This window comes from Gymnoscopelus microlampas, assembly GCF_963454915.1.
Source record: "Gymnoscopelus microlampas genome assembly, chromosome: 1".
Classification (NCBI taxonomy): Eukaryota; Metazoa; Chordata; class Actinopteri; order Myctophiformes; family Myctophidae; genus Gymnoscopelus; species Gymnoscopelus microlampas.
In genome coordinates, this window is record NC_139962.1 from 38,901,895 (window position 1) to 38,921,266 (window position 19,372).

Here is a 19,372-nt window from a genome sequence, read left to right on the forward strand (position 1 = left end):
CTTGATTGACATACTGTAGGTTGCTGCATTATTTGCAAGTCCATCATCTGGTCATTTCATTAAGATCTTAAGAGTCTATGAAATAAATGTTCTGTGTTCTCGTAAAGTTGCATAATCACTCCCAGTCCTTGCAGAATCATTAGGTACAGTAAGTACTGTAGGTGTCTCCAAAGGATAAAAAAAGAAAAAAGATAATCTTGTATGAGAGGCATTCCGTTGTGATGCATTTGTCTGGTTATGCATTAATGCATATTTTTATGTTAGTGTGTTCAGACTTGAAGGCACAATCAGAATTTTAGGTTATCATCATGCCTTACTTTGCTTTCAATACTAAGGCCCACAGTATGCATAATGCATTACTACCTTAGGTCTTCAGTCCCCAGACGGCTTTCAGGACTTTTATCTAACGTCAAAGTGACTTGTTTTGACAGTTTAGCTTTTTGCAATCTCATTTCACTCCTTTCTTTGCACTGGCAGGAGTATCAAGGTCAACATGAACTGCCAGCAGGATCATTGCTCACTCCCTGTTTATTAAATTGTCGCTTGTGATTGTGAACACAATGATTGCATGAACAATACATAAATAGCAACTAAGAAAGAATTCCACCACAAAAGTAACTGATCTAATTTCAGACTTTGATTGGACTTGATTATTATTATTTTCTGCTGTTGAATTCTCACTTGAACCCCAGCATCCACATTCTGGGGGGAACATTAGCCAAAAATAGCAGATATACAAGCCTTACAAGCTCACAACGTGAACGCTAGTTTTGGTAACAAAATTAGCTGTCGAGAGAAAAAAGTGGTCCAAGTCCAGTCGCAACTCAGATCCGTTTTACAAAGAATAGAGGGTTTAAGTGGCTATGAATTTGTTAACTTGGTGGTGTGAAATTAGCTAAACATAATGTGAACAACATTATAAACTTTAATTATAAAAAAAGTAATTTTCAATAACTAAACAGAAATATTTAACTTCATTTTGGAGAAAACCATAAAAGGGAAAATGTAAGGGCATGGGTCTTCAACAGGGCGTCCGGGACCCAAAGGGGGTCCTCAGAGTTACTACAGGGGGGCTTCCAAATCTTTATGTGATAGGATCTTCTTTTCTTTTTACATTAACCAGGAGCAAACCAACAACTGTCTTAAAATACACATTAACATGAATCCAACTCAACTCTTACACTTTGATAGTGCTGTCAAACAAGTCTATGACGCTTTCTATGAAATCTATGAAAAATTTTAATCTGAAACATAATTTAATACTGTGGTGGGGGTCCCTGCTTCACCTCTCTCTCAGTTAAGGGATCCTTGGCCTGAAAAACGTTGAAGACCCCTGGGTTAGACTATGATATTGGATAATTCAATGGATTATATTAATAAAGATTAACATTTTTAGTCTAGCTGCTCACAGATTGCATGACCCTGTGCTCATCCCTGCAGCTGTGAAGATGGTGTTGGAGGTGCCCATGGGGAGTCGTTTTCTTCGAGTCAGTGCCAAAGGCCCTGACTCCATCGGTGAGTGATGACTCAGCTTGCACTGTGGGGAGAGGAGAGAAATATCACTTCCATGGGATTTCTATCAGATTACATGTACAATAACCCACACCCACATGTACTTTTTCTCAATGACAAATGTAATGAGACACACACACACACAAGCACGCATGCACGCGCACGCGCACGCACACACGCGCGCACACACACACACACACACACACACACACACACACACACACACACACACACACACACACACACACACACACACACACACACACACACACACACACACACACACACTGAGCCATCTACATCTTTGAACTTATCTATTTCTCTGTTGTGCTGGCAGGTGTTCAGTGCACAGTATTGATTTATGAACACAGCTGTCACTGATTGTGCATACAGTATACGAAACGTACACACATGGGCACATTCACACACACACACACACACACACACACACACACACACACACACACACACACACACACACACACACACACACACACACACACACACACACACACACACACACACACACACACACACACACACACACACACATGGACACGTATATGCACTGATTGCACTCACAATGGTCGTTACAGACGGGGAGCGGTTGGTTGACCCGGGGCTTCTCGCTTGGATCAGCGGGGATCGTGCCGCGAACATTATTGTTTTGTCCTCTTGTGCCTAGCGGGGGGAAAAAAGCGGACCACAATCCAGCTCTTGCCGCCCGCGCATGTGTGCACAAATGAGCACGACCGCGAGAATTTCATGGGACCGCGCCCACCTGCCTCTCCGCCCCTCAACTTCTCCACGCGTCCCAAATAATCTCTCATTGAAAATGAGAGATTAATCAACTAGCCCACCTCTCATTGAAAATGAATAACATAGGCTCTCTCTCTCTCTCTCTCTCTCTCTCTCTCTCTCTCTCTTTCTCTCCCTCTCTCTCTCTTTCTCTCCCTCTCTCTCTCCTTCCACAGTCATTGAGGCGGTCTCTCTTCAGGGGAAACGGGAAGAGACCAGTCTAGCGACTACAGGCTCCTATGTGATAGGGAACACATCCCTGGACTTCCAGAGAGGAACAGACAGGCAGACCCTGAGGACACATGGACCTCTCAGTGCCGATTACAACATCAAGGTGAGGCAGTAGAGGGAGAGACGCAAGACGTGTAACCAAACCAAATCTGCAGCCATTTGGCGCCTGGCCTGATGTACCTTAATCACTGTATATACACAACAGAAAAGAATAATAAGACGTGCTTGAGCAATGTTTAGCAATACAGTGAGATTTCATTAGGTAGTTGGTCTGAATCAAACAGCCTGGAGGCGTTGGTATTGTTGATGCAGAGGCCTGTTAAAACTAATCAACTTTAAACCTATTTGTATCGACTGCATTGTTGTCATATGTGGCAACGATACAATAAAGATGAGCACGATTGGGCCTTTACATAGTCAGCAGGACTATAGCAATTGTGCAATGACTTCACCACTATAACCACCTCATACAGTACTGTACATGCAGAAATGGAGCACTGTGTCTACATGCTGTCTTTCACATGGAACCAGTGAGATCATATAATTAGTATACAGTACCCTGGGGGATTTGGATGGCAGCCCATTATGCATCAAGTGCAGTTAGTCTACATTATGGACATGAGGCAAGTTTAGTTTAGAAAATGATACGTTTTATGTTATGTTCCCTTTCCTAGTTAAGTATTAAAGTCAGTCATACTGCTACTCTGGTACCATACTACCAGAGTAGCATCTCCCACCATCCATTCTGTCTGTGGGCTGCAGCTTCACAGCTATCTAGCAGTGATTCTAAGTGCATACACTGGATGCATTTCAATAAGGCTCCGCTGTCATGATGCATTTCAAATACGGCTTGTCGACGTATGGAGATCAAAAAGCTAGAAAGCACCCTAAATTAGCCCAAACATTGCATTGCCACAATGGTTGGGGAGTTGAAATACACTTGCTTATGGGGTAGCTTTGGCTCTTGGTTACGTGTGTTGAGGTTATTGTAGGACAAGACTTGTACATGAACCTATGTTTGTTGTTGCTCAGCAACTAGCCTTACTTTCTTAATTCAAATTAGCTGAATCAACAACAGAGAGAAAACTGAACCACTCTTCTCTTATCTTCTTCTGTCCTCCAGGTGAAGTATGAAGGTCCTAGAGACACCGTTTTCCAGTTCCTCTTCTACCAGCCCATCAGGTACCAGTGGAGAGAGACTGACTTCTTTCCCTGCTCTGTCACCTGTGGAGGAGGTGAGATTGTTACAGTATAAAACACTAACTCCATTCTCTGAACCAAATGCTCAGTCAGTGGCTTATTTATTTATTGGTATGGTGAACCAGCTAGATTAATTACTTTGCTGTTGATCCATTGCCTTTGGCATGTTCAACATTCAGCCTAACAGTGTTTGAACAATCTGTCCGTCATCTGGCCAGGCTACCAGCTGAACTCTGCCGAATGCACGGACATCCGTTCCAACCAGAGCCTGCCTGAGCATCACTGCAACAGCTACCCAGAGAACACCAAACCCACACCCAAACTCAAGGAATGTAACATGGATCCCTGCCCAGAGAGGTATGGACCATCACAGAGTGTTGCAGTTTGGAGTCTGACATTCACAGGCCAGAACTGAGCTTGGTGGGCTTGGATTGCATTTCTCACTGAATGTATTCAGCGTTCATGAGCCAGACTAGTTTCTTTGTTGTTGATTTTTCTTTTTCTTTTTCTTCTTTTTTGCTGATAACCCTTTAGCAAATTTAGGCTTTAGTTTGGTTTGGACTCAAACCAAAACCCCTAAAAACCTCTTTTCCGTTTGGCTTCGTTCAAGATTGGACAGGATTGTTCTGGGCTCTGGTCAGATAGGGCTTCCGGCTGCTTTTGATATCCTCCTCTGGTCATTAATATTTATTGCCAGTGGGGATATGTTTTCTTCCCCTGTTTCTGGCCAGACTGAATTAAATACATACATTTCCTTTTGGGAAATGTGACTGTCTGTTTGATATTTGTTTGATAATATCTCTAGTTAAGAAAATGTCCCCCCCCCCTCACCTTTTTCTTTTTACATTGAACGCTGTTGACAGTCCCCCCTTGCTATAATTCATTATGATGTGAAACGCAGTACTGCCGTCACATCAGCAGTCCATCTTCTGAGAAGTCGTAATACTAAATGTTAGTGCCTGATGTGAATACTAAGTCCATCTCTCCGTTTGTATGACGCTGTCCCTCCCAGTGATGGATTCAAAGAAGTGATGCCATACGACCACTTCCAACCCCTGCCTCGGTGAGTGAAACATACAACCGCTCGCTCTTCATGCAACCACACAAAGCTGTACCCCGCTAAATGTCTTCCAGACCCGGCCATTACCCATCACTCAACATACTGTACGCCTCTCGCTAGTTTAGTCTGACTTCATCCATGCATCAGCGTGACATGGAGAGCACCAATTTGGGACAGATTTGCATAGGATTTCTGGAGAGCTCTCTCCCAACTTCACCCCGATCACTGGGTCCATTCTGTGGATATAGCAAGCTGTTCAGTTCTGTTCTCAGACTCTGATCTCAGCTCCAGGGTTCTGACTGGGTGCGATTTGCTTGTGACATGCTGCGGTGGCTGGCTGCCCCAATTTCAGTCATAAGGATGTAACAATTAATATAACCTGTCATGTCCATTAGCACACAGCTGCACACCCAGATTGCATTCAATCTACTGTGTCTGGAATCAATGCCAAGAGAAAGCTTACTGATGTTCACAAGTCAATAGGTGCAAGCTTCCCCCACCCAGTGGGAGCTCTTCACTTTAATCTCCATTGACAAGCCAAATAACCCTGGACGAATCTGCTAAATATTGCATTTACGTTTCATACCCTCTGTGTTCTGTTCAGTATTATATAGTGACAACCATGTCTATAATTATTGCACATGTGCATGTCCACTTGCCTTGTCTCCACTACTTTGTACCTTGCGTGATGCTTGAAATGTTTATAATGAGAAAAGCATGTGCGGTGTACACATCTATTCAAAATCCTTGCACACATTTTACTTCATGTTATTCAATGTAGGGCTGGGCGATATGGACAAAATAAAATAACAATATCTTTGATCAAATACCTCAAAAATCAATATTGTGAGGTTGAAAAAGCACACTGCGAGCTTGTAGATCTGCTTGTCGATAAAATAGGGCTCAAGTAAATAAAACCAGGAAAAGGCAACACTTTAACCTCGTATCAAGTCTCGTATCATGCTATCAATATTATTCATATATTGTCCATCCCTAGTTCAATATACTTTACTTGATACACATTTGATGAGTGTGGCTTGTGAGTTGTCGAGATGTCACTCCTCAGTCAGACATACTGAACGTGTACCTTCAGCTGGGAGCAGGGTCCATGGCCCGAGTGCTCGGTGTCCTGTGGTGAGAGTGGCGGCTGGCAGGAGCGCAGCGTGGTGTGCGTGGAGGAGGACACGCACGGACAGTTGTCTCAGGTGGAGGAGTGGAAGTGCACACACTCTCCACGCCCGGACACACGACAGATGTGTAACACTTTCGCTTGTCCTCAGTGGGTGGCCATGGAATGGTCTCAGGTGAGTTAAAGAGAAAATTACAATTACAACTACTCGACTGCACCGGATTGTAACCATGTAGTGGGGGACACACAAAGGGAAACGTGCCTACAATTATGTTTTATTTGGCCTGAAATATTAGGACATTGACACTCTCCTCCAGTGGTGGAAAAAGTATCAATTCTGCAATGTAGAAGTAGGCCTACTCTGTTAAAAGTAAAAATCCGGAATGAAAAAATTACTTGAGTAAAAGTACAAAAGTATTGGTATCAAAATGTACTTAAAGTACCAAAAGTAAAAGTACAAAAATGTTTGAAAATAGCGTTGTGGTGTGACGCGTTGTGAGCTTGTAGATCGGCTATTTTCAAATGGCCTAGGTATAGAATAGGGCTAAAGTGGTTAATGTACGTTTTGTAACATAGTCATTTATATCTGCAAAGTAACTAGTAACTAAGGTTTTCAAATAATTGTAGTGGAGTAAAAGAACAATATTTTATATTTAAAAGTATAGACAATTTGAAGTACTCCAGTAAAGTGAAAGTACCAGCTCAGTTTTGTGACACTTCAATAGTTTATAATGTACAGTTACAGTATGTTTCTCTGTCTGTTGTTTGTAATGTGTGTGTGTGTGTGTGTGTGTGTGTGTGTGTGTGTGTGTGTGTGTTCCAGTGCACTGTGACCTGTGGTCGTGGTCTGCGGTATCGTGTTGTGCTGTGTATCGACCACCGTGGCCAACACACTGGAGGCTGCAAGGCTACTCTCAAACCACATATTAAAGAAGACTGCCTGGTCCCCGTTGCATGCCACAAGCCCCGAGGTAGGACATGTATTTATGAAACTCAACCGTGTGTGTGTGTGTGTGTGTGTGTGTGTGTGTGTGTGCGTGCGTGCGTGCGTGCGTGCGTGCGTGCGTGCGTGCGTGCGTGCGTGCGTGCGTGCGTGCGTGCGTGCGTGGTTCTCAAGGTAATTTTTTTGTTTTATGGTTTAAAGAGGTTAGGATAAATGTATGAGATTGTAGATCTGCTATTTTAAGTATACTCAGGTTTTAGGGTTAGGGTTAAAAATGACGTTGTAAATATTATGTTATGTCCTCACAAGTATAGTAATACCACAAATGTGTGTGAGTGTGTATATGTGTGCATGCATGCGCGCTTGCGTCCGTGTCTGCGTGCGTGCGTGCGTGTTTACAATATGTGTATATTGTGCATACCCTTACGGGTCCATTTTTACATTTTGAGTATTAAATGAACACCCCAAATTTGACTGTATACTGTACTGTATGTGAATCCAGGCTGAAAATCTGCTATAGTTGTGACTCTGTGGGGTTCTGTAGGTAGCAGTGAAGTTCAGCGGGTGAGATATGGTCCCAGTGTGTTGTCCTTAATGCCCTCGGTCATCCGGTGTCATCATAAAAAACCCGACTGGGCTCATTTACATCATCTTCCATCAATAGGGTGTGATTTATGATCCATCTTCCACCGCGAATGAGCATCCCCACTCGTTAAACTGTTGGGTTCTTTAAAAGCTTATATTTCTCTCCCCCAAAAGCTCATATTTTTTGCAAGCCATATATTCAGGATGCCGCTTTCTGCCATAACAGAGCTTGAGCCAAACCAAGATACTTCACAAGCGCACACTCACATCACTATTTACACACACATAAACACACACAACCACACTGCCCCGTCTACTCTCAAATCTACTGTGCTGTCGCTGAGCCACCACTAGCTGTGATAATAAGCTCTTGGTTTCAGTTAATGGCCTGCTGAATAAATATTTAGTTGACAGACAGATTTATGAAGGGTAATGCTGTCGGTGTTGGGCTATACACTCCTTGAGCATGGATACCCAAATATTTGTTATTTGTTATATATAAATATTAAACACACATTGGAAACTTTGGAATGCAGGTGACAATAGGAACTGAGAGAGCAAAGGCAATCCTATTAAAGTCAAGGGCTATTGGATATCATGAATAAAAAAAATTACCTTTTGGCAGAAAACATATTTCATCTGCTTAAAGTTGTACAACAACAATAATGGTAACAGTTTTTTTCTCTTCTTTTCTGTTCTTATTTGCTCAGGCTTGTTTATGGTTATGTCTGAGTCAGAGGGATGTGGCTGTGGTCCTGCCTGTATATGGGCATATTGGGGTTGTTTATGGTTATGTCTGAGTCAGAGTTACGTGGCCGTGGTCCTGCCTATATATGGGCGTATCGGGTTTGTTTATGGTTATGTCTGAGTCAGAGTTACGTGGCCATGGTCCTGCCTATATATGGGCGTATCGGGTTTGTTTATGGTTATGTCTGAGTTAGAGTGACGTGGCCATGGTACGCCCGCCGGCTGGCCCGCCCTCCCATTAGTAAATTTTAATATAGGATTGATGTAAAAAAAAAAAAACGTATAATCCAGCGCACATCAGGATTATATAATTTAACATACTTTACTTGTTTCGAAGACTTGAAACAATGTTTCGCTGTTCACCTCGTCAGGTTCACTTAACTTATATAATCCTAAAGTCTGGATTATTTAATAAGGACGTTAACTCTTGGATGTTTTGTTGCCATATTATTCGCATTTGATGTAGCCTCTACTGGCCGCTCTCAGCACTTGACAAATCCCCCTCTGGGGTCTGATATCAGAATCAGAATCAGTTTTATTGTCACATCACAGGTTTACAGGTGTAAAGAAGTGGGAGAAATGTGTTTTTTGTGTAAACTCCATCATTCTAGTTTTCAGGAAATTAAAAGGCAGAGAGAGGGAGAGCAAAGAGAAAAAGAGAAAAGAAAAATGTCAAAAGAAAAAAACCAAAGATATCTTCATAATATACACAAGCAGCTGGTATACATGAGGTTATACATATACGGTGCAAAAGGTGGCAACCCATCGGTACGTCCACATAGCAGTAGGTATGTACATGAGGTTAGACACAATGGTGCAAAAAGTAGCAACGCCAACGGCTGGTCCGCATAGGAAGGAGTCTGGTAAGGCAAAACTTCACAGGTAAAAATCATGGTACATCCACAAAGAAAAGTATTCCGCATAGGGGAACAAACATTAGGAAAAACCTGGTGACAGGTTCAGGTCTTCAACTGATGGTACATTGCCTGGTGGAAACTGTTATTAAATCTCATATTGGGGATTATGGGGGCTTGCATTTTATATCAACACTTTTTGAACCACCTGCATTATGTACAGTATGTTTATCTTGCATTTGCCGATCTTGTATTCTTCTTTATTGAGATTTATTTGAACAAAACTGCAACAGGAGAACCGTAAACCAACATTTTAGAATGAAAAATGATGGGAGAGACATCGTTAAAAGTTGAGGGAAGTTTATTACCATATTAAGAACATTTCAAGGTCGCGCCTGTGGGCATGATTTGAAGAAATGCCATATTTTTTCAGTAAGCGTGGTAGTTTTTAGCATGCACACGCACACACAGAGATGGAATGGAGCAGAAAAAAAGATGGCAGATTTAGACATAGTGCTAAATTTCACAACTCAATTTCACACCATTCTGTTGCTAGAAGAATAGATAAAATACGTCAAATTATCACTAGGGTTGTCTAGAAGCCTGTTGGTCTATTTATTATTATTACCACACCTTTTTCAACGTAACATTGTGTTCATTCATAATTGAAACAGCCGTTGTCATGATGGCAAAAGCTGTGGGAGTTGCTGTGTGATTACTGAACACAGATCAGTCCTGGCCTCTTGAGTGTGACTGAGGTGACCTGTGTGTGTATTTCTGTCCCCGTTCCAGAGTCAGCACCCGTTGAGGCCAAGGTGCCCTGGTTAAAACAAGCCCAGGAGCTGGAGGAACACCGTACCGCCACAGAGGACCCCACGTGAGGACACACACACACACACACACATACGCACGCACGCACGCACGCACGCACGCACGCACGCACGCACGCACGCACGCACGCACGCACGCACGCACACACGCACACACACACACACACACACACACACACACACAAGAGAGCGTATCTAAAGCCGCTAATCTGAATCACGGTCATTCAGATCCACAGATTGGTCTCCTGACTATGGCAGCCCTGGCCTCTTGTTCACTTGCATCAGTGTTTATCTAACACACTTAACGGTCAGAGACGTTTAATATTAGACTCTATCTCGTCCTCCATCTGAAATACTAGCGCCCAACAATAACAGACCGCCACACACAGGCCCCCTTGTCCTTGTACAGCCACAAAGCAGGCAGCAGCTTGGTGCTTGGTGCACTCATGAAAGACAAGTATGTAGGGGGAGATAGGAAGAGTTCACTACATGAGTGCACGTTTGTGTGTTATAGTGTGATGGAGAGAGAAGGAGAGAGATAAGCAGGATACTCTTTGTTGTTCAACAGCCTTGTTGAAGAACATGCACAAAGAGTGAGTGAGTGTACACAGTATTTTGTATTACCTCAACATCAAATGTCTACTTGGAAATAGCCATCTACATGCTCACAACACGATGCGTCAGTTATTTTCGGCTAATGTTCGCCCCAAGAATTAGGATGCTAGGTTTCATGTTGTTACAGTTAAGCTTGGCGTTAATGGCTCCGCTCTTAAGATGTTCCCTAAATTTTGTTTAGCAGCATACTAACATAGCAAGACATTTAATCTGATTCATTTAAGTCCTGTAAACTTGAATTATAGTTTAATATTAAAGCCATAGCACATTTAATTCAGTTTAACTTTAGAGCCATGCAAACATTGAATTTCAGGTTATTTTAGAGCCATACATACACACATGAATTTCAGTTTAACATTCAGTTTAAATGTTTGAGTCATGCAAGACTCTGAACTTTAAGGTGGAGGCGGAGGTGGTGGAGGCGTGCTTTGCCAGCAGCAGTAGTGTGTGGCAGCAATTGAAAAGCAGAGATCCAGTGTAGGAGGGAGCCGTATTTAAATCTACAGTGAAGCGGCCGTCGCCCGGTGGTCAATCTGAGAATGCAATACTTCCGCATTTAAAATGCTACTGCACGTGCATCTACCGTTTGTGCGCCTGCTCATAACTCTATGGCCAAGCCTATTTGACCCAATATTGCATAGACCCAATGGACCCAATATTATACTTCCGGCAGACTTCCAGGTGCTTCAAACGCCACTGAGCAACTTTCATTGAAATGAATAGCTGGGGGCGGGGCAGTCCGCCCTCTAGATATATTATACAGTACAGCAATGCATTGATATCAAAATTAAAATGTACTTTGTCATTTGTACTTTTGAATTCTTAAGTATTTTTAAAAGCATGTACCTTTGAATACTTGAATACCAAACCAAGTACTCAGGTACTTTAGTTCAAGTGCAAATTTGACAGAGCAATATTTGACCAGGAGTACTGTATATACTTTGACTCAAGAAGTTGAGAACTTTTTGTCCACCACTGGAGCAGTGGTGAGTTTGTTGTGTTTTCTCCTGATACAGGTATATTGTCTAATAGAGCGTGCCAACGTGTCGTCACCACGGGGGGCGTTGGCATTGGGCGTGGCATTGGGCAATGTTAAATCTACCTGGTTTTTACCCCTCAAAGATGTCCGCAGCTACCAAAAGACACTTGTTGACGCCCCTTTCAGGAATTTTGGCACGCTCTATACAGTGGTTCTCAACCTTTTCTGGATAGGGCCCACTTGAAAATCTCCAAAGCTTTTGCGGCCCACCCATCTGACCACTTAACACAGCATTTTAATTATCAATCGCTCAATTGTGTTCTGGCATAGATAAATGGAACCAACAGCAGTATCACAATGAAAACTCGCTTTTCAAGGTAAATTATTTTTTTAATTACTTACTCACTAATTAATTTATCTTTTACATAATTTATTTTGATATTAATGTTATATTATCATTCAAATCTGTGGGCCCCGGGCCACAGGTTGAGAACCACTGGTCTACTACATCATACTTGTGTATGATGGTTAACCCACGCATCAGCGAGGGGCCTAGCTGTCCTCCCTGCAGCGTACTCATGCTGTTCTATTCTGAGGACAACTGTAAGAGGTGGACTGTTTATTTGGAGCTTGGCAATCTGTCCCACATCAAAGGCATTTGATGCTCTCACAGGACTGATAACTTGTGTTTGTGTGTTTGTGTATGTGTCTGGATCTCATGTTTGAAGCACAGCTTCATATCGTGGTCATGATAACACACACACCCACACACACACTCAGACATTCTTATCAATGCTGAGTCAAGGTTATTAGGGCAGACAACCTCGATTACCCCCACCTGTCACTGTTGTGCACGCACACGCACACACACACACACACACACACACACACACACACACACACACACACACACACACACACACACACACACACACACACACACACACACACACACACACACACACAGACCTTATACAGGGGTCCGTGAATCCGTCCTGCTCCATTTCCTCTGCTTCCGTTACCGATGATAAGCATGTGAGTATTGCCTGCTGCTTTGAGCCTACACTGATAGCCTCCCTGGGATCTGTCAGCTCACAGAGCTCACACACACCTCAAACACTTTGCACAGACACCTCACACACAGCAGGCTCTCGCAAATCCTCACCACACGCAGGCAACGAAGCCAGCATGCAGTACAGGGACCATGTACAGATGAGCGAGAACATGTGTGCGGGGATGTACACATGTTCATGCACACTCACACATGCACACGCACACACTTCTAGAATGACGCCTGACAATCTAACGCTCTAACACTTTGATTCCCCCGGCCACCGCACCCCTCCCCTCCCCTCCTTCCCTTCCTTCATCCCCCAATCCTACATTCCCTTCGTCTCCATCATCCGCTCATCTAAGTCTGTTAACACCCAATCACGGCTCTGCATTGGGGGATTCTGACATCATGATCAGGCTTAATTGGACACATTAGTGTAAACATGACACAATGTTAGTTTGGAGCATTAACAGGGCTCATAAAATGTAATCTCCTAAGCAGGGGAAGTGTTTACATGGCAGGACACTGACGTGGGATGTGTGTTCAGTATTTGGGCAGCGTCTAAGACTCCTTCCTGCACAGTCAAATCTTCAGTGTTAAACTAACTCTGAGAGTGTACAATTGTGGGTCCATTTGGTTAAATCTTTCCACTTTGAAAGTTACAAATGGATACATGAGCACTGAGGATTTTACTGTGTGGGTTTGGCTTGGAAGAGACGCACTGGGTTTTTCTTTTGACAAACGTACATACTTTTGCAGACTCATTGCCTTTGTCGTAAGTCATTTTAATAATGAATTTTAACTTTAAATCAGAGACGTGTGACATGGAAAATGTGATTGATTTTCACACTCTAATTGAAAATTTAGTGTGCGCACCGTATTTGGCTTGGGGTGATTTTATGTTTACCCCCTTCCCTCTGTCTGCTTCTGTCCTTTTCTATTCCACTATGATGTAATTTAACTAAATGTTCAATTTGAATGAATCCTTCAAATAAATCGTTTACATTTTGCACGTATAGAATACAAGCTATGGAGCTTGAGTCACATCAGTATCAATCTCCCTATGACATTTCTTCAGAGGTGTGGATGCATTTATTACTTTGTAAAAAGTCTTATGGTCATTTTAGAGCCAGCAGAGGCCTTGGTAATGTATCCTTGTGTGGATCCCTTGTGATCCAGAAGGCGGCTGAGCTTCAACGTGGGCTTACCTGCCACCAGCCACAGCTGTGCTCCTTAGGGGACAGGGAGAGAGGCTGAGAAACTCGCCTACACATTTACACTCTCATCAAGGGTTTCAATAACAGCCTCTTCTCAGACACTATCTCTGGTGCTCTTTCCTGAGTAGGATTTCATTACTTGGAGCAGCTGAAAGTTATTCAGAAATATTGCTTTATTTAATCCTATCTTTATTGTTAAGAGTGCATCGAGTCTCTCAGTAGGATTTAGCCATACCTCGCATGTTCTCTCCAGGCATGACTTTGGATAGGTCAGCGCACATAATGGAATAGAGACAAATATAAAGGAAACGCCTTTATTATTGAGTCAGGGCCACGTAATCTTCTGTATTCGGTCAAGCTGGAATAAAAGAAAATGTGTTTATGTTTTAAATCAAGTGCTGGACGCAAGTTTGGTTTTGATGGTACATTTACTTTTCCCGGGTATTTCCATTCCAGTTTTATCATTGTTAACGTTAAAACTTTAGCTCCACTCTAAACCACATTCATCAAACACATTAAACACATTTGCAAATTAACTTAGCCTTGCCTTTAAGGCCCCATTCGTCCTACACAGTACCGACCGAGGGAATTATGACGTTTGTCAAGCCAGCTCTCCCCCTTCCCTTCACAAGCACACAGCAGAGCACACCATGACAGCCAAAGGGACAAACTTAGCTCCATCTCGCACTGGATAATGTGCCACAGTGGGAAACATATGGGAGGGGGTGAGCAGTGAGGGAGATGCCAAGTTGTTTCAAGAAACTCAAGGTGGGGTGGGTGTGGGGAGTCTCAGGACTAGTGATGGATTCTGAAAACATGGAGGGTAAAAAATACAACATGGACAGTCGGTAGCATTACAGTATGTCTCAGCGAAACCTTTGTATAGTGCATATCATTTTCAGCCCTTGTGATTATGAACATACCTTTAAGAGCTAGTAAAATGGACCACCAGCAACATTGGATTTTTATCCTCGATACTTTTTATTTTTTGCCTGTATATATAAAATAGATTTTGTACTTTTACCACCAATGTGTTCAGGTTTATACCAGGGACCTGGTCACCCTGCAGTACCACTTGCGGGCCTGGCAGACAAACTCGTGAGGTGAAGTGCAAGGTGCTGCTATCCTTCACCCAGACAGAGGTGGACCTTCCAGAGGAAGAGTGTGGAGAGGACCGGCCCCAGCTGGAGAGACCTTGCAATGGGGGGCCTTGTGGTGGTGGTGTTGGTCCTGGCCTCCAGGAGCCTGGGGGCCCCCTCATGCAGGGAGAAGAGCTCCACCACTGGGACTACAGGGGCTTCACTGTCTGCTCAGCCACATGCGCCACAGGTGAGATCCTTCATATGTAAATTTAATCGGAACAGGGTGAAATCTACCTTTCTGTTCTTTTTATTTATCCTTTTGCCTCTAACGCTATGTGTACCCTCTCTTCAACCCAGGGAAACAGACTGCAGTCGTGAGGTGTGTGAATAGGCAGAAAGCAGAGGAGGTGGAAGACTCGATGTGTGAGCCCTCCAGCAGGCCACCACTTATGATTCGCATCTGCAATCCTGAGCCGTGTCCCCCAAGGTAAGAGTCTACAAGATTGCTAAAACAGAAAGTGTCTACTGGGAAGAGTATGTTTTGAAGATAAATTCTTAAAGTGCATATTAAAGTCTGCCTAGTACTTCTCACTCTTAATAAAATATTTCATATCCAAAGGGACCTGTTAATAATATCAATGTGTTGGAAAGTGCAGTTCATTATTAAAAAGAAAAACAAATGCTTTGAGTAATCTGTTTTGTGAATTTACAATATTTCATTTTGGAATTAATTCTCTCTTGCATCAAATAAAGGGCAGATACCTAAAAGGTCAATGTTGTTGGGAGCAACCAACATCTTGTTGCACAAATAGCCTACACACAAGTTAGCATACCCACAATGGTTTTCATGGCCGCACATCATCATCACCTTTAAAAAAAAAAAAACCTTGGTTACCACTGAGGGCAAGCATTCAATGTCGCGTAGTATGTTTGTGGAGGGCCAATAGTGGGATGTCCTTACAGTACATCCTGTTTTAGTGCCATTCCAAGGTAACCATGTCCCCACCAAAGCCTCAACCGGCGTGCCCCTCAACTATGTCCCCTTAGCACAGTGGTTGTCAAATTGGGGTCCAGGGACCATCAGGGTTCCTTGAGGTGGTTCAAATGGATTTGGTTCCATTTGTATACTCCTAGAGTTATGGGGTCCTTGAAATGTAAAAGTTTGAGAAACCACTGCCCTAGTAGGAACCTTGCTTACCGTTTTTGTGCCCTTGTTTATGATTCCAGACTGTTTATCAACCAACACCCAGAATGCCAGAGAAGGAGAATGTGCGTTCACGTTTACGGTTCTCTGACACTAAAACTTTATTTTGAAATGAATGAGGAGGAAAAGGGCCCCTGAACATCAAACATAATGTGAGCGAGAGCCAGGGGCCAGGGCTGGAGGCCGGGAGATAAGGATCAGCCAGCCAATCCCCTGATCACCAGCGCAATCCGTAGAATTAGAGCCAGTAATTTGTAACATACACACCAAGCAGGTGGTTCCAATATTGCTGGCGAATCCCTCTGCTTTTTGGTCTTCTTTCATGAAACCATTTATGCCTCAGACATGCGCAGAGATCTGAGGCAACACATTGAAACCGAGCCACACATTTTCAAACATTAATCATTTACCCCTGCCGCGTTAGAATAACTTGGAAATGAAGTTCATCGCTGGAATTAAAGTTAAAATAAACAAAAGTGCTTGAATCAGTTTTGAATAAACACTGTGATTGTGTGATGGTTGGAGGGTTTACAAGGGGAGGGAGAGTGAACACAGTAGGGACCTGTTTTCTTTGTTGTGTGATTGATGTGCCGTTTTCAGATTTGGACCCACAAAACAACAGCTAGTAGCTTACAGAACAAACACAATAAGACATCCAGTCAGTCGGCTACTCAAGAAAATAAACGGCAGTAGACACAGTGGCTCCTGAACACTGGGAGAGAGGCCTACTGTTGTCAGTATGATGCAAAACAACTGCATGGTTATTGTAGCAACACAAATTGTTGCGTTAGGTTGGAGATATTTACTGTGTCACAACTAGAAATGTTTTAGAAGTGTATGTATAGGCTATTAGTCACAGAACTTGGCTGAAAGATACTTAGAAACCACAGTTTTTTAGCAAATGGGACCAAAACCTAATCTGACCATATTTTCAAGCCACCAAACTGAGACCCTTAAATGAACCACATGTTCATGCACGTATGTGTGCGTATACACATTACACACATACACACCATAGGCGTTTTCGTCCCCCATTCTGATGAAAACGTTTTGTCATGTGTCAAATAGGGTTTTGACATTCATATGATTCACAAGACTATTTGTGCCTACTGTAATTTGATGGGAAATGTACATTTTGCCAACAAACAGTGATATTTGTAGCATTTTTGGCTCTGTGTTGTGTGATTAAAATTTAGGGCAGATTGGATGCTGCGTTTATGATTTGTGGCATTGTTCCAGCCTGGTGGAAGCCTTTTAAATACTAAACTACAATCTTTAAACTACACTTTAAACCAGTGGTTCCCAAACTGTGTGCCGATGCACAATGGTGTGTCGTGTGAGAAGTCCAGTTGTGCCTTGTAATTCCAGTTGTAATTTACTTCATTTGTTTATTTGGACAGGACAATGCATATTAATGGACGTCACATGGATGTAAATACACCGGATTTAGCAAAGATGCTAGTTTTCATCCGCAGTCCTCACAAAAAACATAAAATCTGAAAACAGACAGACAAACAGTCGAATACATTTACATAACATTACATAGGGAACACAGCATAAAAATAAACCTAAAACAAGATGGTTGCAGCTTTGGTTTTCAAGCAACCATCTTTTCAGATTGAATTTAAAAGATGGAAATGTAGCACAATCCCTTATACGCAGAGGAAGGCCATTCCATGCTACACGACCCTGTACTGAGAAGATGTTTTGACCGAATGTTGTTTGCCGGTGCGGCACTTTGCAATCTCCTCAAGTGGTTGTTCTGGTACTAATTCCCCTATCAGGCTTCCTTTTAATGAATTCACTTGGGGGGGCGGGCACAGACCATGTAGGGTCTTGTATATGACCCCAATTATTTGTGCAAACTAATTTCCAGAGCTAACTGCTTTACCCCAAAGAATATTATATTTAACCACTTTCAACCTGGTGTCCCTATTTTGGGCATGTAATTATACGTTTTTATTTATTTATCACAATGTGTCACGATGCCATGCATTTTGAGCTTGTAGATCAGCTATTTTCACTATGAATATAGGGGTGCCTTGAGTATTTTGCTGAGCCCATTGGTGTGCCTTGGGCACACAAAGATTGAAAACCACTGCTTTAATCTATCTAGCAAACAAACCCTGGAAGTGACGCCAGCCGCCAGGTCAGTGGGTGTATTAGCAGCAGCAGGGAGACATGACTTATTTTAGTGCCCTGTCCCACTAGCTCTCCTGGATACACAGGCTGGATACAACTCAGGGTCTGGGAAAAGGATTAGCATGCAGCTAATAATACACATCTCCCACATTAAGTGGTACTCACCAGTCAAGGACTGCATATTGTACATGGCTTTGATGTTGACCCTGGTATACAGTTCTAACTTAAATGGAGTTGGTAGTGTAGAATGGGGAATCTAATACCTTCTGTCCTCCTAGTCCTAGACTGTGAGGGTTGTCATGCAGCAATCCTCTTTCGCCAACAGCAACGTATAAATTCCTCTGGAACATCTGAAACGAAAAGCTCTTTTACTCTCGAAAATGTTTTAAACAAAACAAATTTGATGATTAATGTTGCTTTTAAAGATGCTTTCTGCATGGCAGAAAATTAAGCATTGTTTTGTGCACAGCGCGATTCAATATCATTAAGATCACCGTAGGACAGTTTTGGCCCATAAGTTAAAGCTGTATGTGTGCATGTTGAGCAATACACGGAGACCCTTTTATGTTCCAAGGCTAAGTGCTGGGCAAAGACGCTGTCCTGGTTTGTGTTTAAGAAATAAATGCTGATTGATTCTAAATGGCTTGTCAGCCCGCACGCTCACGAAAGAACATTTTCACCATCATGTTATGAGTTTGTGGGCACTAGCATGCACACAGATACGAACTACAGGCATATGGATGCATGCACACATGCACGCACTCGCACGTTTGCACGCGCGCGCACACACGCACATGTACACACACACACACACACACACACACACACACACACACACACACACACACACACACACACACACACACACACACACACACACACACACACACACACACACACACACACACACACACACACACACACGCAGACTCAGAGCACAAATTGTTTTTCCAATATGCTGTAGGCTTGCCAATGTCAGCAGGACAGTTGGCTGTGCGGGCCATTGTGTGCAAGAGCGTTCAGGAAAAATTGATTAAGGAAAGATAATTCTGTTTACCTTTAATAAGAGCAGTGTTTTACCAAGGTGCGATATAAAGGAAACAATTTGAGGTAGAAGAACTCAAAATATAAAACTGAATATTTAACTTTTGGCCTCTTCCCTATTTGTAGCTTGAGCTCTTTTTAATGTG

At 42.8% G+C, this 19,372-nt stretch overlaps 1 protein-coding gene across 1 annotated transcript in view; it reads left to right on the top strand.

Annotated features, from left to right (window-relative positions):
* adamtsl3 (ADAMTS-like 3) overlaps positions 1 to 19,372 on the top strand; it is a 156,507-nt gene that overhangs the window by 108,125 nt on the left and 29,010 nt on the right. Inside the window, exons 8-17 of the mRNA XM_084041445.1 lie at positions 1,441 to 1,515; positions 2,487 to 2,644; positions 3,665 to 3,776; positions 3,960 to 4,098; positions 4,754 to 4,804; positions 5,895 to 6,105; positions 6,754 to 6,901; positions 9,852 to 9,936; positions 14,794 to 15,083; positions 15,194 to 15,323. Coding sequence (XP_083897571.1) covers positions 1,441 to 1,515; positions 2,487 to 2,644; positions 3,665 to 3,776; positions 3,960 to 4,098; positions 4,754 to 4,804; positions 5,895 to 6,105; positions 6,754 to 6,901; positions 9,852 to 9,936; positions 14,794 to 15,083; positions 15,194 to 15,323 — 1,399 coding nt within the window. The remainder of the gene's footprint in view (positions 1 to 1,440; positions 1,516 to 2,486; positions 2,645 to 3,664; positions 3,777 to 3,959; positions 4,099 to 4,753; positions 4,805 to 5,894; positions 6,106 to 6,753; positions 6,902 to 9,851; positions 9,937 to 14,793; positions 15,084 to 15,193; positions 15,324 to 19,372) is intronic.